This window comes from Limanda limanda, chromosome 16 (assembly GCF_963576545.1).
Source record: "Limanda limanda chromosome 16, fLimLim1.1, whole genome shotgun sequence".
In the NCBI taxonomy this organism is placed as follows: domain Eukaryota; kingdom Metazoa; phylum Chordata; class Actinopteri; order Pleuronectiformes; family Pleuronectidae; genus Limanda; species Limanda limanda.
Window position 1 is genome coordinate 6,526,392 of NC_083651.1, and position 19,418 is coordinate 6,545,809.

The 19,418-nt window shown below is 40.1% G+C and overlaps 1 protein-coding gene across 1 annotated transcript in view; it reads left to right on the forward strand.

Moving 5' to 3' along the window:
- The first annotated feature begins 208 nt into the window (after positions 1–208).
- The window catches only part of LOC133021707 (aryl hydrocarbon receptor-like), a 43,615-nt gene continuing 24,405 nt past the window's right edge, over positions 209–19,418 (forward strand). The window contains exons 1-2 of the mRNA XM_061088669.1: positions 209–764; positions 5,052–5,239. Of these exons, the coding sequence (XP_060944652.1) occupies positions 724–764; positions 5,052–5,239 (229 nt within the window). The 5' untranslated portion in view covers positions 209–723. The remainder of the gene's footprint in view (positions 765–5,051; positions 5,240–19,418) is intronic.

Here is a 19,418-nt window from a genome sequence, read left to right on the forward strand (position 1 = left end):
GGCCCGGCTCGGGAGGGCGCACGCGTGAACCCGCCCGGCCTGTGTTTCTAGGAGACTCTCCAACGTGCCCGCGCACCCTACTCGTGCCCGCTCTACCCTGAACCTACATAAGACGATTCCGGGGCGCGCGCCCCGCTAGAAATCTGTGTCGGGCGTGCCCGCCAGTGGAATGCGCGCCCCCGCTCTCCCACCCTCCTCCTCTCGGGCTCGTGTGTTTGCGCTAATTGCGGAGCTCCGCTATAACAGAAGATAAAATGTAGAATCTGATGAACGTTTCTCTGACAGATTTCCCACTTGTTTCGTTGCGTTAAAACAGCGCAGGGAGGATGAGGAGCATTTACGCGCAGATTCCGCATCTTCTTCTCTCTTGTTTCTCCTCAGGATGAAAACACAACATCTCTGGACTTGGAGCGAGTTGATGTTGGAGCTGATGGAAACACACGAGTCTGTTTCTCTCCATCGTTTCTGTTTCCAGTGGATTTAATCCTGATACGACACTTGTTCCAGATTTTGATTTAATTCCGAAGTGAATTGACGCGTAAAAACCAGGCCGAGCAGAAGAAGACCTGCTCCTCCTGCGCTGCCTTTATTTTTATTTTATTTGACTCTACTGAACAATGTGTTTCCAGTGTTGATCTGAAGGATTACAGCTGATTTTTTACATGTAGACGAGGCTCAGTGTGTTTGAGGAGATTCGTCAGAGGCTTATATAAGAGCAGCGTCATGTATGCAGGACGCAAGAGGAGAAAACCGGTCCAGAGAGCGTAAGTCCTATTTAATTCTAATATAATTATTATGAATAGAACTGAGCATTAACATAAACTGTCATTTAACCACCAGTTAAAATAATAATCGTTAAAAAAAAGTCTAAAAAGTTCCAGGAAAGACAAAACGGCTTCTTATGAGAATTAAAAATCTGATTTAAATTCGAATGGTTTTGTTTTCAAGTTGGATTTAAAATGTTAAATTGTGTATTCATTCCTCGTATGTTTCCTGTTTGTGTGTGTGTGTGTGTGTGTGTGTGTGTGTGTGTGTGTGTGTGTGTGTGTGTGCGTGTGTGTGTGTGTGTGTGTGAGTGTGTGTGTGTGTGTGTGCGTGTGTGTGCGTGTGTGTGCGTGTGTGTGTGTGTGTGTGTGTGTGTGTGTGTGTGTGTGTGTGTGTGTGTGTGTGTGTGTGTGTGTGTGTGTGTGTGTGTGTGTATGTTGGTGGTTTAAAGCCTGAGGATTATTGTAGGCCTGCAGCAGCAGAATGATTTTAACCTCCAACACTTCTCCCTCTGATTTTCTTTATGTTACAGTTTCTGACGAATGAACAAAGGGAAAATAACTCAGAATCACATCTCATCGTTATTATTTATATTCTATTTAATTTCAATGACACGGACTCACTGGCTCATGCTCCGTGTTGCGCCATTTTCTGTCAAAACGCCCTTCAGAGGATCAGACCGAAGTTTTCTGTTTTTCTCGTCAGGCGGTTTAAACGGTTTGGGATCATTAATGTTTATTTGTTGTGTTTGTACATTTTATTATTCGTTATTGACCAAAAACCCGGTAAATGCTAAATATCATAAAAACAGGCCCTTGCTCAACCATAACAATAATCGCCTTTTCCCCCTTAGAATAAACATTTATATTAAATCCTCCGCTGTGATGGTGAATATATGCAAAGTAAAGACACAGCATTTAATCTTTTTCTCATTTGCAGCCGTTTTGGTGCAACATCTTAGTCGATGACCTAATTTCTCTGCCAATATTTCAGAAATACGAGAAGTATAATGCAAATAGACGATGAATTCAAAGCTTCGTATTTTTGGCAAAAATCTTCAAACTGAATCAGACTTTGTTTATGATCCAAGACCTGCTGCATCGATATAAATACAGTTGCTCTGTCCGTTTTGAGAAATGAAACTACTGCAGATTTATGCTTCACTCATTAAATAATCATAAATGTTTCCACACAACTGATGTGATGGAGGAAATTTGAGCTTGACAGACAGATAGGAAGATGAATATATAGATATTTAAATAGACAGATGGATAGATTGATCGATTTTATAGATATTAAACTGGGAAATTCCTGTGTTACAGCAGCAAGGCATCACACTATAAAAGATTTGAAAGGACAAAAGTATACAAAATATAGATTATAGTTTTTTTATATATATAAACTATGTATATTTAGAGTACAATGTACATAATAACAGGAGGTTTAGGTTGAGGCCTCTGCTGCAGATGGTGCTGAGACTCAAGACTATGACGCTAAGATGAAGAAAATGTGACACACACACACACACACACACACACAAACACACACACATTTGATTTATTTAATAATGTTTTAATTTTATTAATCTTTGAAGAACTAAATGAAAATTACATTAAAGCTAACTCAAGCTCATTCCCATTATACTTTCTTTTGATCAATAAGCACAGACCCTATCAAATCAAATATTAATACATAAACACTTATAAATATATGGATTAATTATTTGAATAATCTGGTTATGACTGGTTCCAATTTTCTCCTTTATGAAGATTTAATATGTTTTATTTAATGTAAACATGTAAATTATAAAATTATGACAAATTATCATCAGGATGAAAGGAATCACGTCCAACTGGTCCGAGATGTTGTATTTTTAGATTATTGATTAAAAATTGATCAAGCAGCTCTGAATGTATAGAAATTATTTCATGTGATTGTGTGAAAATTATAAATCCAAAAAGAAAAATGGTTATAATTGATGATGACAAATATATTTATTGTGTCAGTCAACAGTCCAGAAAGAGCAGCATGAGTTCAGGTGCAGTCAGAGCTGACGTGTAAACATCCCTCCATCCGTCCAGAGTCGTGCACAGTGATGATATGTGACAGTGTCAGTGTGTGTGAGTGAGGAACAGTCATGGCAGCCGCACTGTAAACTGTCAACTCGCATCGCTTCTCTATTTGAGTAGAAATATTTGTAAAATTCGGTGAACCCATCATGAAGCACTGACACAAAAAATTGATGGGCCGCACACAATAACAAAACAGGAATGACTCTTAGTTGAGGGCCGAAACCATCCTATCGTTCTATGAGTAGAAATATAAAACACAAAATATGTCCTCTGTGTTTCTTTACACGTCTAAAACAGTCAAAGTTGAAGTTTTCTTAATTCAAGTTCTATATTTGGCCTTATATGTGTTTTATTTTTATTTATACATATTTATAATAAACTGGTTAAACTGTTAAATATCAGGCCTCAGTAACATTAATTTATAATTTTAGAACATATAGGAAAAGGGAGAATATCCTTTTTTTGTTCTACTGCACTAATTAATGGCTACCACAAGTTGATGTTTTGTTGACATGGTCTTCTGCAAAAATTAAGTTACCAACTACCAGTAGATATTAGCAGGTACTCCTGGGGTGTTTCAGGTGTTTCATCTCAGGGCCCAGTCTTGGTCTTTCCTCCTGATCCAGGATCATCAGCTGCGGCGTTCTGCATTGTGTGATGCTTCTTTTATGGTCTGGCGCAAAAACTGTGAATCCCCAGATGGCAAGGCCATGTCTGAATACCCCTCGCAGACAAATGTGGTTCTATGAACAGCGTTCAATGTTTTGGATGGTGAGGCATGGGCAGCATTTCTCTTTGTCTCAATTGTTGCTGTAAGACATTAGAGTACCTGGTTGTGTCTCCACGTTCATGTATACCTGCCTGAGACTCATTTTACAACCAGTGAGGATGAGGGTAGCTGGAGTTGAGCACAGTGGGCAGGATGATCTTCCCTCAGCCATTGCTGCAGATTTTCGGGTGAGGGATGGAAGTCATCGGAGTTTCATACAGACATCTAAGGAATCATTGCCATATTTAATAAATATGTAAATGTATCGGCAAATGTATTGGTTTGAAAAGATTGTACTCTCTAATATTGATATCGGCCGCAAAACATCCAAATCAGTGGGACTCTGGTTTCTATTTCTAACTCACAGAGGCTGAGATAAGATGCCCCCTTAAAAATATTAAAATCTATTAGATTCAGGTTTTTATTTGAATCCACATCAAATTGCAGAAATTCATCAATATATCAGCCCAGTATACTTGCTGAAACTTAAAAAAAATTGGGATCTGTGCATTATTTCCTTAAAAAGATAAGAAAGGTTTAATAATTGAAGAAGAAATCCAGGATCCGTCTGTTAATCTGGATCCGCACCAAAATGTAGTTCCTCTCAGACCCATGCCCATCCATCCGCCAGGTTTGGATGAAATTGGTTTTGTATGGAAATAATTTTGTATATTCAATATTTCTAAAGTCTGACTCTAACACTAAGAAAACTTATTGTAGTAAAATGTATCATTATTATTGTTGGTCCTGCTTTTTAATCTGCTATAAATATGATCATTTTTATTGTGGGAAAAATGTTTAAATTAAATTGTTTTGCATCACTTTCACACATTTTTCACAAATTTCATTTTGACACATTTGCTGTTTTTTGGAAAAACTGTTGAAAGGGTATATAACGTGTATAATATATTTGTTGTGTGTGATAATTTCACACCATCAAAAAAGCAAACACAGCAAAAACAAATACTAGATTTATAAATAATAATTTTTTAATTAGCAGTAGTTTTGTATCATTCTTAAAGTGCAAAAAACTAAAAGGTTATTATGACCTTAAAAATATGCCTTTTGTAAAGTTTTATGTTCAAGTTCCAGAACCTCTGGGATAATTCGGTAAAATGTGTTTTTTTAATCCCAATATTTAGGATACTGGTCTCAAAATATATTCTCTATAATCCTGGGATTTATTGTTCCAATCCCAAATTAATATTGTACCACCAAATTGTTATAATCTCTAACTTTGTTATGCTTCTCCAAATAACTGTCCAGAAGTCTCTCTCTCTCTCTCTCTCTCTCTCTCTCTCTCTCTCTCTCTCTCTCTCTCTCTCTCTCTCTCTCTCTCTCTCTCTCTCTCTCTCTCTCTCTCTCTCTCTCTCTCTCTCTCTCTCTGTCGTTGTTTGGGGCCTTTGAATGACCACTAACGTTCTTTCTTTGACGTCATCCCTCAGGGTGAAGCAGCCGCCGACCGAAGGGGCCAAATCCAACCCGTCCAAACGGCACAGAGACCGGCTGAATGGCGAGCTGGAGCGGCTGGCCAGCCTGCTGCCTTTCCCTGAAGAGGTCACCGCCAGTCTGGACAAGCTCTCCATCCTCCGCCTCAGTGTCAGCTACCTTCGCGCCAAGAACTTCTTCACTGGTAACTCTTCAGCACTAGTAACTGATTTGAACTCGCAGCTCGGCACTGTCATGAACTTGACTGTGACATCAGCCAGTAAAAACATCTCTGTCTGGCTCTGGTCGACTGTTTTACATAACAACTCTGACATGGAGAGCAATTATCTCATCTGTCACATAAACATGTTTCCAATTGGTGGCACAGTTTTTGGAAATCGTGTCGTCTGCTGAGAAACTCAGAGGATCAATATCAAATTAATGAGTTTTATGGCCGGCGCTCAGATGGAGGGGGAAACTGTCGCCATGGCAACGTGATGCTTGAGCAACGTTTTTTACATTTTTCTTTTAGAAAAGCAGCAAAAAAGAGATTCGAGATCAACGGTTTCTTGACCAACAGCAATGACTTTATTGAACAGTGTAAGTCAAACTATATCAAATACAAACTGAGACACAGTCTCAGCAGTTCTCATCTGCTCCGTAAATAAAAAAGACCTTATTCGAAATATTGCTGTGATAATGCGATGCCTGAAAATCCAGCTTCATAACAGCAGCAGCAGCAGGTTCATGTCATGTGGTTCATTTCATTTGTCTAGACAAGCTGCTGCTGTTATTAGAGTCGGACCAGTCAAGTGTTTTTAAGAATATATATCTGGAGTTATGATGTTAAATTAGTCTTTGTGGACTGAAGATGATACACACTGGAGAAACATAATGGCAGCTTTAGGTCTTTTCAATTGCTTGATAGATAGAAAATCTGCAGTTGACTTTTATTTATGTGAGAATATGAAAATTAAAGGACCAGAATAATAGTCATGGGAAAGCAAGTAATCCGGAGGTGAATTTCGACACATCTGCTCCCCTTAATGAAGGTGTAGCTCCTCCCTCATGTCAGTAGGAAAAACTTCGTATTGGTTCTAACTTTGTAAACATGGCCGAGGTTATCCAAGTTAGTTAGATGGTGATCTGGCCGGGTCAAACAACAAACTTATAGCCTGTTTAAACCGTTGGAAATAAAGATGGACGACACCATGGCCTCACGAAGGTGAAGCCAAAGTGTCTCAATTGCCCCCTGTTGGCAGGCTGCAGTATAGGATATTTTGACTCCTGGATCTTTATTAACAGTCAAACTAAAATATTGACAAAAGATTTAATCCCCTCATCTTCTCAGGCGGAACAGTCTCTGATCTGATAGGCCTTCATGGTGCAATTGATTTTCACTTGATGAAGATCAGCTAAAAGTATCTCTCCTCCAGCTCATTCTCATTGAATGAAATGAAGTAATTCACCGCCACTCTATTAAACAAATTCAAAGCCCAACATCTCATTAGCACCTTTCGGCAGATCTGCACGTTCATAATATGAAGAGAAGGAGGAACAGGAAGTAGCAGTTTAACGCAGCATCTGTTTCTATAAACGTTCTGGTCCCTGCAGCCATTACAAGAACGCCACCACGAGTCACGTCGCTCGCTTGCTCTTGTATTTCTGCCGGATGTGTTGGCCAACATCTCACGGTTCATCTCATCACTCACCGCTGTGGAGACCACCGCAGAGAGAGAGAGAAAAAAACAGCCACCGCCTCATCCAGATGATTTCATAGCACGGAGAAACCCTCAATATTTCATCGTGACCCGCGTCTGTGACGAAAATGAGGATGTGGCGCTCTCCTCGGCGTCCATTAAAAGCGTACGCCGAAGCATCGGGAGGAGTTGCATGCCAGCGGATGAATGTGTACAGTTTTCTCTACTATGCGGAGCGGAGGCATTGTTATTTTAGGCGATGATCTTTCAGAGAGAATGCTGCAATGCGGCCGTCAGATGCTCTTGATGCATGAATTATTCAGAGAAACCCTCGAGTTTAAAGAATTTATGAAATGGAGGCAGAACAATGTTTGTTTAAGGCAGCGACTTTTGGAAATGGCTGTTTGGGGTAAAAGGACTGGACACAGAGCCAGTGAGCCGAGTGTTTTCCTTGGATTTACCAAATGCTTTGCATATTTCGGTATTGCCCGTGTGTTTGTGTGCATGTTGCCTTGTTGTGTACACCTGGAGGCTCCTGAAGAAACGCAACGTTCATCAGATTCATTTCTCCATACGTTTCAGAGCCACAACTAGATTTGCATTTATTTTTCCCCCTCTGTAATGTATGGAATTATTCAACCTGTCAGAGTGAATTATTGATAGTGGATGTCAGTTGCCATAGGTCAAAGTGTAGCCTATAGACAAACCCTCTTGTCTAATGGCATTAGCCTACTTCCTGGACGCACTCTCTAAGTAATTAACGAGCTCAGGGCTCTTACATTAGGGGGCAGCTCCTCGGAGAGAAAGCTCCGTGGACCCCGAGGGCCCGACCCTTGCGTCCGCCTCTGTGGTTCGCCATAATTTGTTGTATGTAAACATCGCGAATCCTGCATGTCAGAGGCATCTGAAAGTGAGCGATGACTTAGCTCCAGCTCACTCTGGGAACGTTCCCACTGCTTCAACACTCCGCTGCGGCTGCTGTGTTTGCATGTTTAGAAGAACTTTTAAACGCTCACACAGGCCCGACTTCATTAAGTATTAAAATGCATTAGATTTGCCTTGCATTGAGCTTTTTCTTCCTGAATATGTCATTACAGTAACGGTTCATACTCAAGGTTTGTTGCACCCAGGGACTCCACCACTGTAGCCGTGAGTGCAACTGAATATAATGCGGGAGTTGAACACAGACCCTAAGAGAATCCGGTTAATCTAGCTGCCAGTATTATCCAGCTGCCATCTTTGTTATTGTCTGGAGCCACAGTGGGCTCGTCCCTCTCAGCCAGTCTGAAGAGAGGGGCGTCACCGCGCTAAAACCAAACGCCCAATCTTCACTGGGTGTGAAGCACCACTCGGTCGTATTCTGCTCTCACTCATGAGTGAAATATGTTCAATAGAGAGTGGATCCGCCCGAGCCCATCTGGGCCATGGGGAGAACTCAGACCAGGTTCAGGTGGGGTATGAAATTCAAGTTCAGGTCCGGTTGCCTGGTTGAGTTTATGTGTCTGTAATTGGGGAAAACATCAGGCTCAGGTCGGACTCGGACAGAAAATTGCGGCAGGAGCTTCACTCAATCAATGAATCAATCAATCTAACTTTATACAGCACCTTTCAATCAAATCAGTTGCAGTTCAAAGTGCTTTACAAGCGATTGACAGAATGTTAAGAAAGAATTAATTAATTTAGAAAACAATGCACTCATACATTTTAAATAATATAAACATAATAATACTATACCATTTTAATAAAACAAGACAGAATAATTAATAAAAAGAAAGATATAAGAAAATACAGTTTTAGAAAAATATATTTAACCAGTGTAAATAATAAAAAGCCATACAAATTACAAAAAACTATAAAAGTCGAAATAAAGAGACAGGTTTTATATCTTTCAAAATTGTTTACATTTTCAGCTCCTCTCAGATCCTCTGGAAGTTTGTTCACAGCCTCACCAGATGTTTTTGTTCTGCTTCGGGTAAAATGCTAACAGAGAAGAACCAGAGGTTAAACCAATAGCACCCCTGACAGGTGGTGCAAGGCCATGTGCTTTATAAACTACTAAAGGATCAAACCACTGTGTGATGAGGATGAGCTTCTGCAGGAGTTTGACTTTGGTCTCAGCCGCGTTACTGGTGGTTTCCAGCAGTGTCAGTTTGGTCACAGATAATCAGCCGTGGAGAATCAATGATACGCTCACTGGAATTAGTCTGCTCGCTCCTCTTTATCCATGTGTGGCGTGAGTTTTACAAGTCTGACATGACAAACACTTCTCCTGATGGACGCATCTGTAAAACTGTGGTTAGAATTTTGCAGAAATTTAGTTTGAAATATAACGCAGATTGATTAAATTGTCACATTTAGGGTTACATTTTCCCTCTGAGCAGCACTTTGTTTTATGGAACTATCATGAAAACTCAAACAATGTAAGTCGTCCAGTGCCACCAATTACATTTTCATGATTTTTTTACCTCAAGTGGCCACTATGGAGCCTTTATAAGGTTTCGCACTATTACTCTGATACACAACAACAGAGAAACAGTGAATGTAACATAACTGGGACAGCTGTGACAACGTTTCTTGTCATAGCTTTCTGTCGCTATTTTCGTCATATTTTGCATCTGCTGCTTTTCTTTATTTCATATATTCTGATATTCAGCTCCAACATTATCTGGACTCATTTGCACAACCAGGATGTAGAATATGTTCACTCAACACCATGAATGGTGACAGAATCTAATTATTTGTCCATTTACTCCAACACATACTTTGTTATCATCATTACAACTTCTCAATGCCTTCAGGCTGTTAGTTTTACTTATTATTCTGAAAGACTGAACCAATTACCTTGTGCAGGAAACAGCTGTGGTCAGGTTCAGTCCACATGATTACACAAAAATGACATCACTGATTTTCTTGAAACTTGGGGGAAGGACGTGGGCCAAAGAAGAACTCGTTATCTTTTGGAGCAGATTCAATTCAGGGCGCAGATTTATTCTTTCACTCTCTTTAACAATGTGTCATTGACATTTTTGTGAATCGCTCAGAGAAATTTGATGCAGATTTGTATAACGATCCAGATTTTGAGTATTTTTTTAAGATAGGTTGTTTTTATTCAGTTGGTAACATACAGTAAATACTCTCACCTTAAATCACAGAATGTATATTTTGCCTGAGCAGTTACAGAACATTTCTATCTGTGTTTCTGATCTCAATATATGTTGATGCATTATATTAATAAAGTGGCTGATCAGCCTTGGCAGAGGCTCTTCAGTTTTAATTTTAATTCTTCCCCTCAGTTACATTTCCTGCTTTAACATGACACAGGTTTGGTTCATCATGTTTTTTCTTGAACGTGTATTTCCCTATTTCCTCTAAAACCTTTCTTCAAGCTCATTTTCAAAGTGTTGTTCATTTTCTTCAGCCTTGTCGATTTTCATTTGAGCAGCGATTATTCGAGATGGATCACAGTGAGGGTTGGTCCTGTGGGGAAGTTGTTATGCTGTTTATAGTGGAAGGAAACTCTGACAAGATCCTGGATGACACAACTAAGCCAATAAGAGCTCTCCTGGGTTTCTTGGAAGAGTCGTCGCCTGCAGCCGTATGGCTCGATAGCCATTTTTTCATTTTCCTGCGCCCCCTAATTCACCCCAGATCCCTTCTTCTTCTTCCTCTCTCTCTTTTCTGGAAAGGGTCTGTGAGTTTTAGGCGCAGGCAGCAAGAATCAAACCTGCGCGTCACGTGGCGGACGTTACATAACCGCCACTCTCTCAGACGCACGTCAGATGGTCGCTTCTGTGCTCGGAGCCTCAGCGAGCACTGTACTTTCATAGTTCATAGAGTTTAAACCTGCGGTGGACAGGAGATGAAATTATGATTAATCCTGTGATTTTCATCATAGCAGCAGGACTGTTGTTAAAGTGTACTGCAGCTCTTTGAGTTTCGCTTCATTGTAAATATAGATGGAGATTAGGAGAAATAATCCCTGTGGACGGCAGAGGATTCACTCTGCTGTGGTTTGGTGTCGGCTGTTTGTGCCGACAGACGGACGCATATTGTTCCAGGCTTTACCAGAAACTGAAATGGATCTAATGAGTTTGATGCTCACGTTGTATCAGGATCAGATGTAGAAATATTGTCAAGTAGGTTTTCACATTCAAACCATTTACTGCTTTAGAGGGTGAGAGGAAAGATACAGCAAAAAGACAGGAATCATAACTGTAAGCTATAAAATACAAATGAAGGATTCAAATATGTGTCTGTTTGAATGTTGACTTATGTTCCTGTACAACTCTACAACTGGTGAAAAAACAAACACTTATTGATGGTTTAAATAAAAGTTTATTTAATGATACATTGTTAAAACATATGTTAGGCTTAAGTTTTTTGGTTTGAACTAAATTAATTGCACTTAATCCAAATTTTATAGTCAACAGTACAATGAAAAGTGAAAAGCCACATTTTTCCCTCTGAAGTAGGTGGCGACCTAAACAGAGCCAGTAAGAGAAGGGAAATCAGGTTAAAATGAATCAAGTATCACTAAATGTTGTGTAAATGGACGTTTATGCTGCTGTAAAAAATGTTTGACATAATAACATGTCCACGTTAATACCTGGTTGTGCTGCCCCCAACAGGCCATACAAGTTATCGTAAGTTTTAGTCTGAGCGCATGTTGAATATTAGTAGTAGTAATAGTTTTTTTCTAAATTACCTACATTAATGCACATTCTTTCAGTCAGTAATCACACTGCATATCCTTACTGGGTTGTTGTGTCGATGGAACCAATCCCAGCTGCCAACAGCGAAACTGTGTACTGTCGGACAAAGGACAGTTTCCATGAAGTTCGGCCCTTTTGTGGCAATTTTTGCTTAAACATTTGCATTTTTTCTATCGAGATTTAAATTTCAACATTTCCTCTTGAATAATGGTATAAAAACCATCGATCGACCTGATCGACAGTGAAGCACAGTGAGGAGAAATTCATCTTTCTTCTCTTTTTTTTTAGTTTCCAGGTTCAAGGTGGACCTTTTCTTTTTATTATAAAAGCATCAGCATGAGACGCCTTCCATTAATAGAGACATGGCAAACATGGACCTGCGCAGCTCACGCATTATGCAACTCCCGCTGGATCAGGCCGCAGATATGGAAAATGAATTATGAAAAACCCTTCACTGCTCCTAATAGAATGCACAGCAGCTTTGTTCACTCCTGAACCCGGTATGTACAGTGACTGTGGACTAATGTGATGGGAATTAAACTGGAGATTGTTAAGGCGTGTTGGTTTATCCTATAATATGAGAGAAGCCGATCCAAGATTTTGGTTCAATCAAATGTTTTGTTTAAAGATACAATGAAGAGTTATTCATAGCTATGGACAATTATCACAGCCTATGCTAATTAAGTTAGCAGTAGGAAGATAATAATGGCCCCGAACAGCAGGGGTCGTGTATAGTTATAACAGTAGATTTGATGTGATTGGTTATGAATATTTGGAGGGGAGTCACCGCAAATCACTTTGGATCTCCCTTATTGGTCCAGCCGCAGTCCCACGCCTCTTGTCACCGAATCCAGGAAGTGACATAGCAGCAGCTCTCCGTCATGCTCCTACGCTACTCTGCCCGTTGCTAGGGCAACTCTATCTACCCTGACAGTCTGATGTTGTCTCGTAATTTAGCCTTGAGTAGAAAATGTCTTGCTCCAGCCATCTCGGCTGCTGCATATGAGCCATAACAAACTCTCTTGGACTCTCCTATCAGGACAGCTGTGAGACTGACCATCGTTGTGACTCCAACCTCGAGACTTATCAGACAGCTCTTGGAACTCTATGTGAGTTTAATGAATCTGAGGGAATAACGCTTTAATAGAAATGAGAACTAGTGAAACATTAATTCTTAATTTGTAGATTAAACCCTAGGAAGGAAAGGTTATTATTAAAATCATTTGTATGAATGCCTAATATATAGCTAAAACTACTTCTATCTTTATTGTTAAGAGTTCTTTCAGACACAACCTATGGTTAAAAGTTTGAAATTCCTAACAAGATGCATCTTGTGTCGCTTGTTTCCCTTCAAATCGTCTCACTCGACTGGTGTTGTATCGAGTCCGTAATAACAGAGAATGAACTGTATTCATGTCAATCCATTCAATTGAATTCAGTGGGGGGGGGAACGGCTGCGCAAACAAGGCCGAGCAACTCAATTTAATGTAATTAATGTCCATACACCGCTGGCATGACATGGCACGCATGGAATTGGCTCACAGCTGGAAACAGTCTGTAGGAGCTGCCGTGTTCCTATAGGCCGTCGTGGTCACTGCCGCTCTAGGATTGGTTACGTAAGCGAGTGGCTGCTGTGAAAGTCTTGTGACAGGACATGATACCCATCTCTCCGCCCGGCTCCGGAGGAGGAGGAGGAGGCCGAGGATTCTGTCATTTGAAGTTCCGGCGTCCCCCCTCCCCCAGCTTCCTGTAGGTCGGCCATCCGGACACAATTGAAAGGCAGGGCTTTGCAGGGTCCTACACGATCAGCAGTGGGTCATCCCTTCATGACGACCCCCCCCCTCCCTCCCTCCATCTCTCGATCTGTCCGTCCCCTTCCTCCCTCCCTCTCTACCCGTCCTTCCCCTCCCTCCCTCCCTCCCCTACAGGGCTTAACCCCCATCCCCCAGCCCCACTGATCACGATACGGCTCTGAGAGGAATGCAGGCCATCGAAGGGAAAACCTGGTAATCAGGAGTGACCCCTCCCCACCTTACTCCGCCCAAACCCCATCACTCCTCACCACCTCCTCCTCCTCCCATCTCTCTGGATCCCCCCCCTCATAAGCACATATGCAGCCATGTGATAGAGGAAAAAAAACTCAGGAGAAACGAAAGTAGCGGCGGGTGCGTGCACTCCCCCCTGCATTAGTGACCGCGTGTTCATGTTCTATATGTGAGCCTGTGTGTGTGTGTTGCGTGCATCCATGTGTATGTTGGGGGTGGTTTGTGTGCATCGCGTGTTCATTTACTGCAGCGTTCACAGGGTGGGGGGGAGCTGAAGGAGTTTCTATATTTACTCGCTGCCATTCACACTCTGCTGGCATAATTAACACACAAACACACTCACACACACATGCTGTATGCGTGCACAGGGCTGTGTGTGGCTCCGTGTGCGTGAAGTGAAGTGCAAACGGCAACTCTGAGCATCGTTTCAGACAACTTGTTCAAGTCATGCTGCGCTGTGATTGGCTGCTAGTGCTGCCGCGAGGCAAATGAACGGGATGCAGTCTGTTTTTGTTGATTCTTACAACTCAAAACTGTAAACAAAAACACGCACACACACACACACACATAGTGGATGTCATTTACCACTACTGATGCATCCAGCTATTCCAGATTAGCGATCCATGTTCCCGTAAAGATTAACACCTGAGCCAAGACGACAGGTTTAAAACAAAGTGATTCAGTTTCCCTGGCAACAGTGTGATGGGAAAACGTATTCATAGAAACAAACAGATTCCTTTTTTATCCTCATTCAAAAATAATATACATGTATGCATGATTATGATAATTATATATTGGCAAGTTTTCTAGTTTCTAGTAGCCTAATTATTTATTACTTTTCTATTGATGTTTCTATTTTAACTTTCCTGTTGTGGGACAAAAAAATCGGATCCGGATCAGAGGGAGGAATCTTTTATTTCTACATCGTTGGATTTTGACTTTTTTACCATTTTCAAGAGCTGCTGTAAATTCAACTATATCTTTAATGCAGGTGTACATTTAAGTAATATGAGTATGTTTTGTTCCTTTGATGCATCCTTTGTACTCTGTAACAGAACAGAGTGACAGAGCATTAGTTTGGAAGTAGTTTGAAAGACCTGAAGAAGTCCATCCATTATTTGTTAGGTTTTCATTGCTGGTTTTCTGGACACTTTACCTACAACGAATGAAACACAGTTGATCCTGTTGTCTCTGTCATAAAGTTTATTTGTACAGTACAGTTCCAACATTCATTTGTAATAAGACTGGCCTGTGGTTGGAGCCAATTCCAGTTTATCTGGTGAGGCCATCATAAACTGAGACACATGCAGGGACCTGTACTGCAGAAAACAAAGTGTCATTCTACGCCTGCATGACATTTTTCCTTATTTCAAACGGACTCAGAAAGTTTACAGAGATTAGTTGTGTGCTCTTCCAGTCAAATGCAGGGAGCGTCAATCATATTTCAGTGAAAAAGAAAAACTGGTTGATCATCTTTTGTGCATCCTCGTAGTTTTGCCTGTACACTGTAAGATAGATAGATAGATAGATAGATAGATAGATAGATAGATAGATAGATAGATAGATAGATAGATAGATAGATAGATAGATAGATAGATAGATAGATAGATAGATAGATAGATAGATAGATAGATAGATAGATAGATAGATAGATAGATAGATAGATAGATAGATAGATAGATAGATAGATAGATAGATAGATAGATAGATAGATAGATAGATAGATAGTAGATAGATAGATAGATATATAGATAGATAGATTACTTTATTCATCCGCGTCGGGAAATTAAGTTGTCATAGCAGCCGGTATATTTGAATACAATAAAATACAATACAATACAATAAAATAAAAAATATTGAGGTAGAAAGAATTAAAAACATAAACACAAGATAAATAGGTAGATAAGGTGCAGTGGCAAGATGATGGTAATAGTACTGATGATATGATGGTAATGTTATTGTTAGACAGTATATAAAAATAGTACAGTATATATAGAATATAATATAACTAAGTAAGTAATTATACCAATATAATAGCAGTATATAGTAATAATGGCATCAACAGTATATATAATAATAATAGTAAATATAATAATAATAATAATAATAATAATAATAATAATAATAACATGTACACATGTATAAATATGTGTATATAGACTTATATATACAAAGACTATACAGAGAGTATGATATAATATATGATATATAGTAGAGGTATAAGTATAAGTATTTGACTATACAATAGATAATATAATATAGTATGAGTGTAAGAATATGTAGACAGAGTGTGCAAAAGACAATATTATTGTATAAAATAATATATAATATCAATATGGTTTATATTAACACATATCACATATGATGTGAAGTAAGTGTATATGGAGCGGAGTGTTGTACAGGGTACACAGTGCAAGGAGACAGGTAACTCCAGGAGTCAGGGTTATAGTTAAAATAGTGTAAACAATCAGAAAACTGTAAATCTACTCAGATACCGTAAGAGCAGTGACATATCTGTGCTTGCTTTCGTCACCAATGACAGTAGACCTTCTCAGCCATCAAAGCAAAAGTAGTTCTTTGTAGTGAGCTCGTCCTGGTGGCCTGAATCCGTCCTGGCACGGCTCCAACACAAACTTTAGCGTTTCCACTTCCCCTCCTCTTCTAAATAACCAGCCGTGTGAGTGTGGGAGGGTGGGGCGTGTCCTCTGATCGTGGGCCTTAACGCGGCGGCGGCAGAGGATGTGCAACACCGCGGGACACTGAGGCCGCCCCTCCAACCACCGTCCCCTCCCCCCTCCTTCACGGGCCTAATACGCTGGGTTAATGCCGCTAAAAATATAGCTCTGTTTCATGATTAAGTCTCCTGCCATTGTTGTCCCATGTGACTTGACAGCAGAGACATGCGTGATGTGGTGTAAACAAAGCCCCTGCTGCAGGTACTTGATGTGGAAACCTGAGAAACAAGTGTGTGTTCAGGTCCATCCCTTTATTCATCTGTAGTTAGTCATATTTCAAACCACTGCTTTTATTAGCAGATGCACCGATTGAACTTGTCAATCGGAGGAAATTCTGCATCTCTCTAAAAATAACTGATCAACAGGGGAAAGTGTTGTTCTCTTGTGCGGAGTTACATTTTATCCCGAATCTTTCCCTCGATCCGTTGGACACAACAAGTGTCTCTGAGCTGCGTCATGTTTGTGTGTTTTGTGTGTTTTGTCTGTTATCCAGAACACACCAAGGCCTGTTGCGACGCTTTGGAAGAATGCCAGTTTGACATGTAGGGATTGGGCAGGAAATTGAATCGGCACCAGCTCAGAAAATCCCCCTTAATCCATTTGTAAATAGCATGACGGGACAAATTGAAGGTGGACAAATATTTGATAAATATTTGCTGTGTGCTTAATGTTTTCTGGATCTCAGCTTCCAGCAGAGTAAAGCCCACAGTGAGATAAACCCTTCTGCCTCTCTGTGGGGCGGTGTGAGTAAGCTTTGAGGTGGACGCTCCATGTTGGAGGCCCAGAGCCAAGCAGGATTCTCCCGGAGCAGAAGGTTGCAGTCCTCTGAAAGTGTTGAGAGCTGGATTTTGGTTTGGTGCTAACTCTGTTCTCAATATAAAAACATGTATGTAGATGGAGGACAGAAAATTCCTGCCTGGACTTTTGCATCCCATGTGTGGTTAACGTTTCGATATTGTCAAGATATCCAATAAAAAAAACTTTTGATGGGTGCTTGATCCACCTGACGTTCCAGTTAAATTATTTATTTGCCAGTTGCATTTAGAGCACAGGGTACTTCCAACATGATCCCATCTGAAATACCCACAATCCATTTTCTAAGGTGGATGTATAGAGAAATATTGAATACGTGAGCTTTAATGTGAAGATCTTCTCTTTTTCAATAGCGTTTCAAAACCACAATTCCTCGTTAGGAAATTAATCTTAAATATAAATAATAATTTGTCGAGCTCAGACCTCTTATTGGTATTTTGCCACATTAGTGATTCAGTTTTAATGGGCTGTGCAAATGTTAGCGAGTTCACACAGAACCACTGACACCTCAGCAACATGTTCAGGTGGGTCTTGTTTCTTCGGGCACACAGAGAGGTGCATTACTGTCACAGGTTAGATAATGTATATATAATAAGATATAACACAAGTTTACTTCAGCCTGTTTGTTGCACTGAAAAAAGATTTCTAGTGTTGAATTTAGATGATCTATCCTCTGCAGCCATTAAGTAATAAGTATAAAATATTTTGTATGAGACTGCACCTGACTGCATCATACAGCTAATTAACTTATTACCTTCCAACAAATGTCATGTAAGATGTAAAGCATCAGTTAAAGTTGTTGTTTGAGAATTTCCTCCTGGCTCAACTCGACTTGTTCTCATGGTTATCGACGTCCTAGAGGAAAATACTTATTAAATGTGTGAAACTCAAATGTACTTTTTGACTCTTTACACTTTGAAACAGAAACATATGGATAAAACGCATTTGCAGCTTCAAGCTGCAATAAAAATGCCTGCGAAAGCAGCTGAAGTTTGACAAACTGAATGATTTTCAGGGTCACTGCTTGTTTGTCAGGTTTGATTTATCAAATCCTGGAGTGGATACGTTTACCGATCTCCTGCTCGGGGCCCAGTGAAAGGAAGTAGACCGACCATGATTATAAAGTTCTCTAATGCATCATTTTCTGCAGCTCTGGAGCACAATTGCAGCAGCCACTACAGAAACAAATATTTAGATTTTTCTAAAAATACTGAGGAACAAGTCATTTGAGGTTCAGTCTCTGAGTTTTATTGTTGTTGGAACAAAAGAAGTTTCAGTCAGTGGGTTACGTTGATTCTGGTTCTTTCCAGTGTAAATTCCTTGTTTTTGAAAAATATAATGAGAAGACAGAAGATGAACTCATAAAATGATTAATCTATTATAGAGCAGCAAATATATTTCCCCCTTATTTAACTTAATGGCTCCAAATGTAATCAATACAGAATTCTGGTGGTTATAAAACTTTTTATTGTTGCGGTCAGAACAAAACACTGCACCATGTAGTTGTTGGTAGTGAACTAATTATTTTTAAAGATGAGCTGATGAACTCAGCATTAAGCAGCCAAAAATCAGTTATTTCCCTGAAGAGGAGGGGGAGACCAAAAGCAGAGGTAACAGAAGTGACTATTACTTGAATTGAAGGCGACTGTTGACTGAGTGTCATTCTAGTTTTAACATATATTACAAATCTTTGTGATGGATCCACAATTCTAAGGCACATTGAGGAGACTGATGTCTGTGTGTGTGTTTATCTGGGTGCAGCTTGATTGAAGTTCAAAACCAACCAATTTTGGTTATTAAAGATAAAGTCTGAGTCATGTTATTGTACAGTGCAATGATTCATAGTGATATAATACAGGTTTTAAATTAAAAAAAACAAAAGTAAGATGCGAAATTTCACCTTTTCAGTAAAGGTATAAAAAGGGAAATGACTGTCCAGAATGAAGAGGATGAAGGAGAGAAGTCTCAGTGGACACAGATCCCTGACCTGTCTGTGTCTGATCATGCCACTGTGGTGTGTTGATGTATACTGTTTGTTGTCCTGTAACTTCTGAGCTCCATTAAACCAGCATGAGTGTATATGGGAAAGCCAAGCTGTTCTATTCAGTTTGCTGGGGACGCCTTTGGGTGATTGCTGCAGCTCTATTATGGTAAATATATGTGATGCAGTGGGAATGTAAATTCTCCATTATGTGCCCACTGAAGCCTGATAACAAGATCTGCTCTTTGTCCTCCCCTGGCCGTTCAAGAGGCTTTGTGTTGGCCCACTTTTTCTTGCTGGATTATGCTACTGACGCTGCTGCTGCTGCTGCGGCGTACCTGTGGTTTCTGATGCGTAAAGATACAAAGTTAAAACACACAGCAGCCACAACACACACA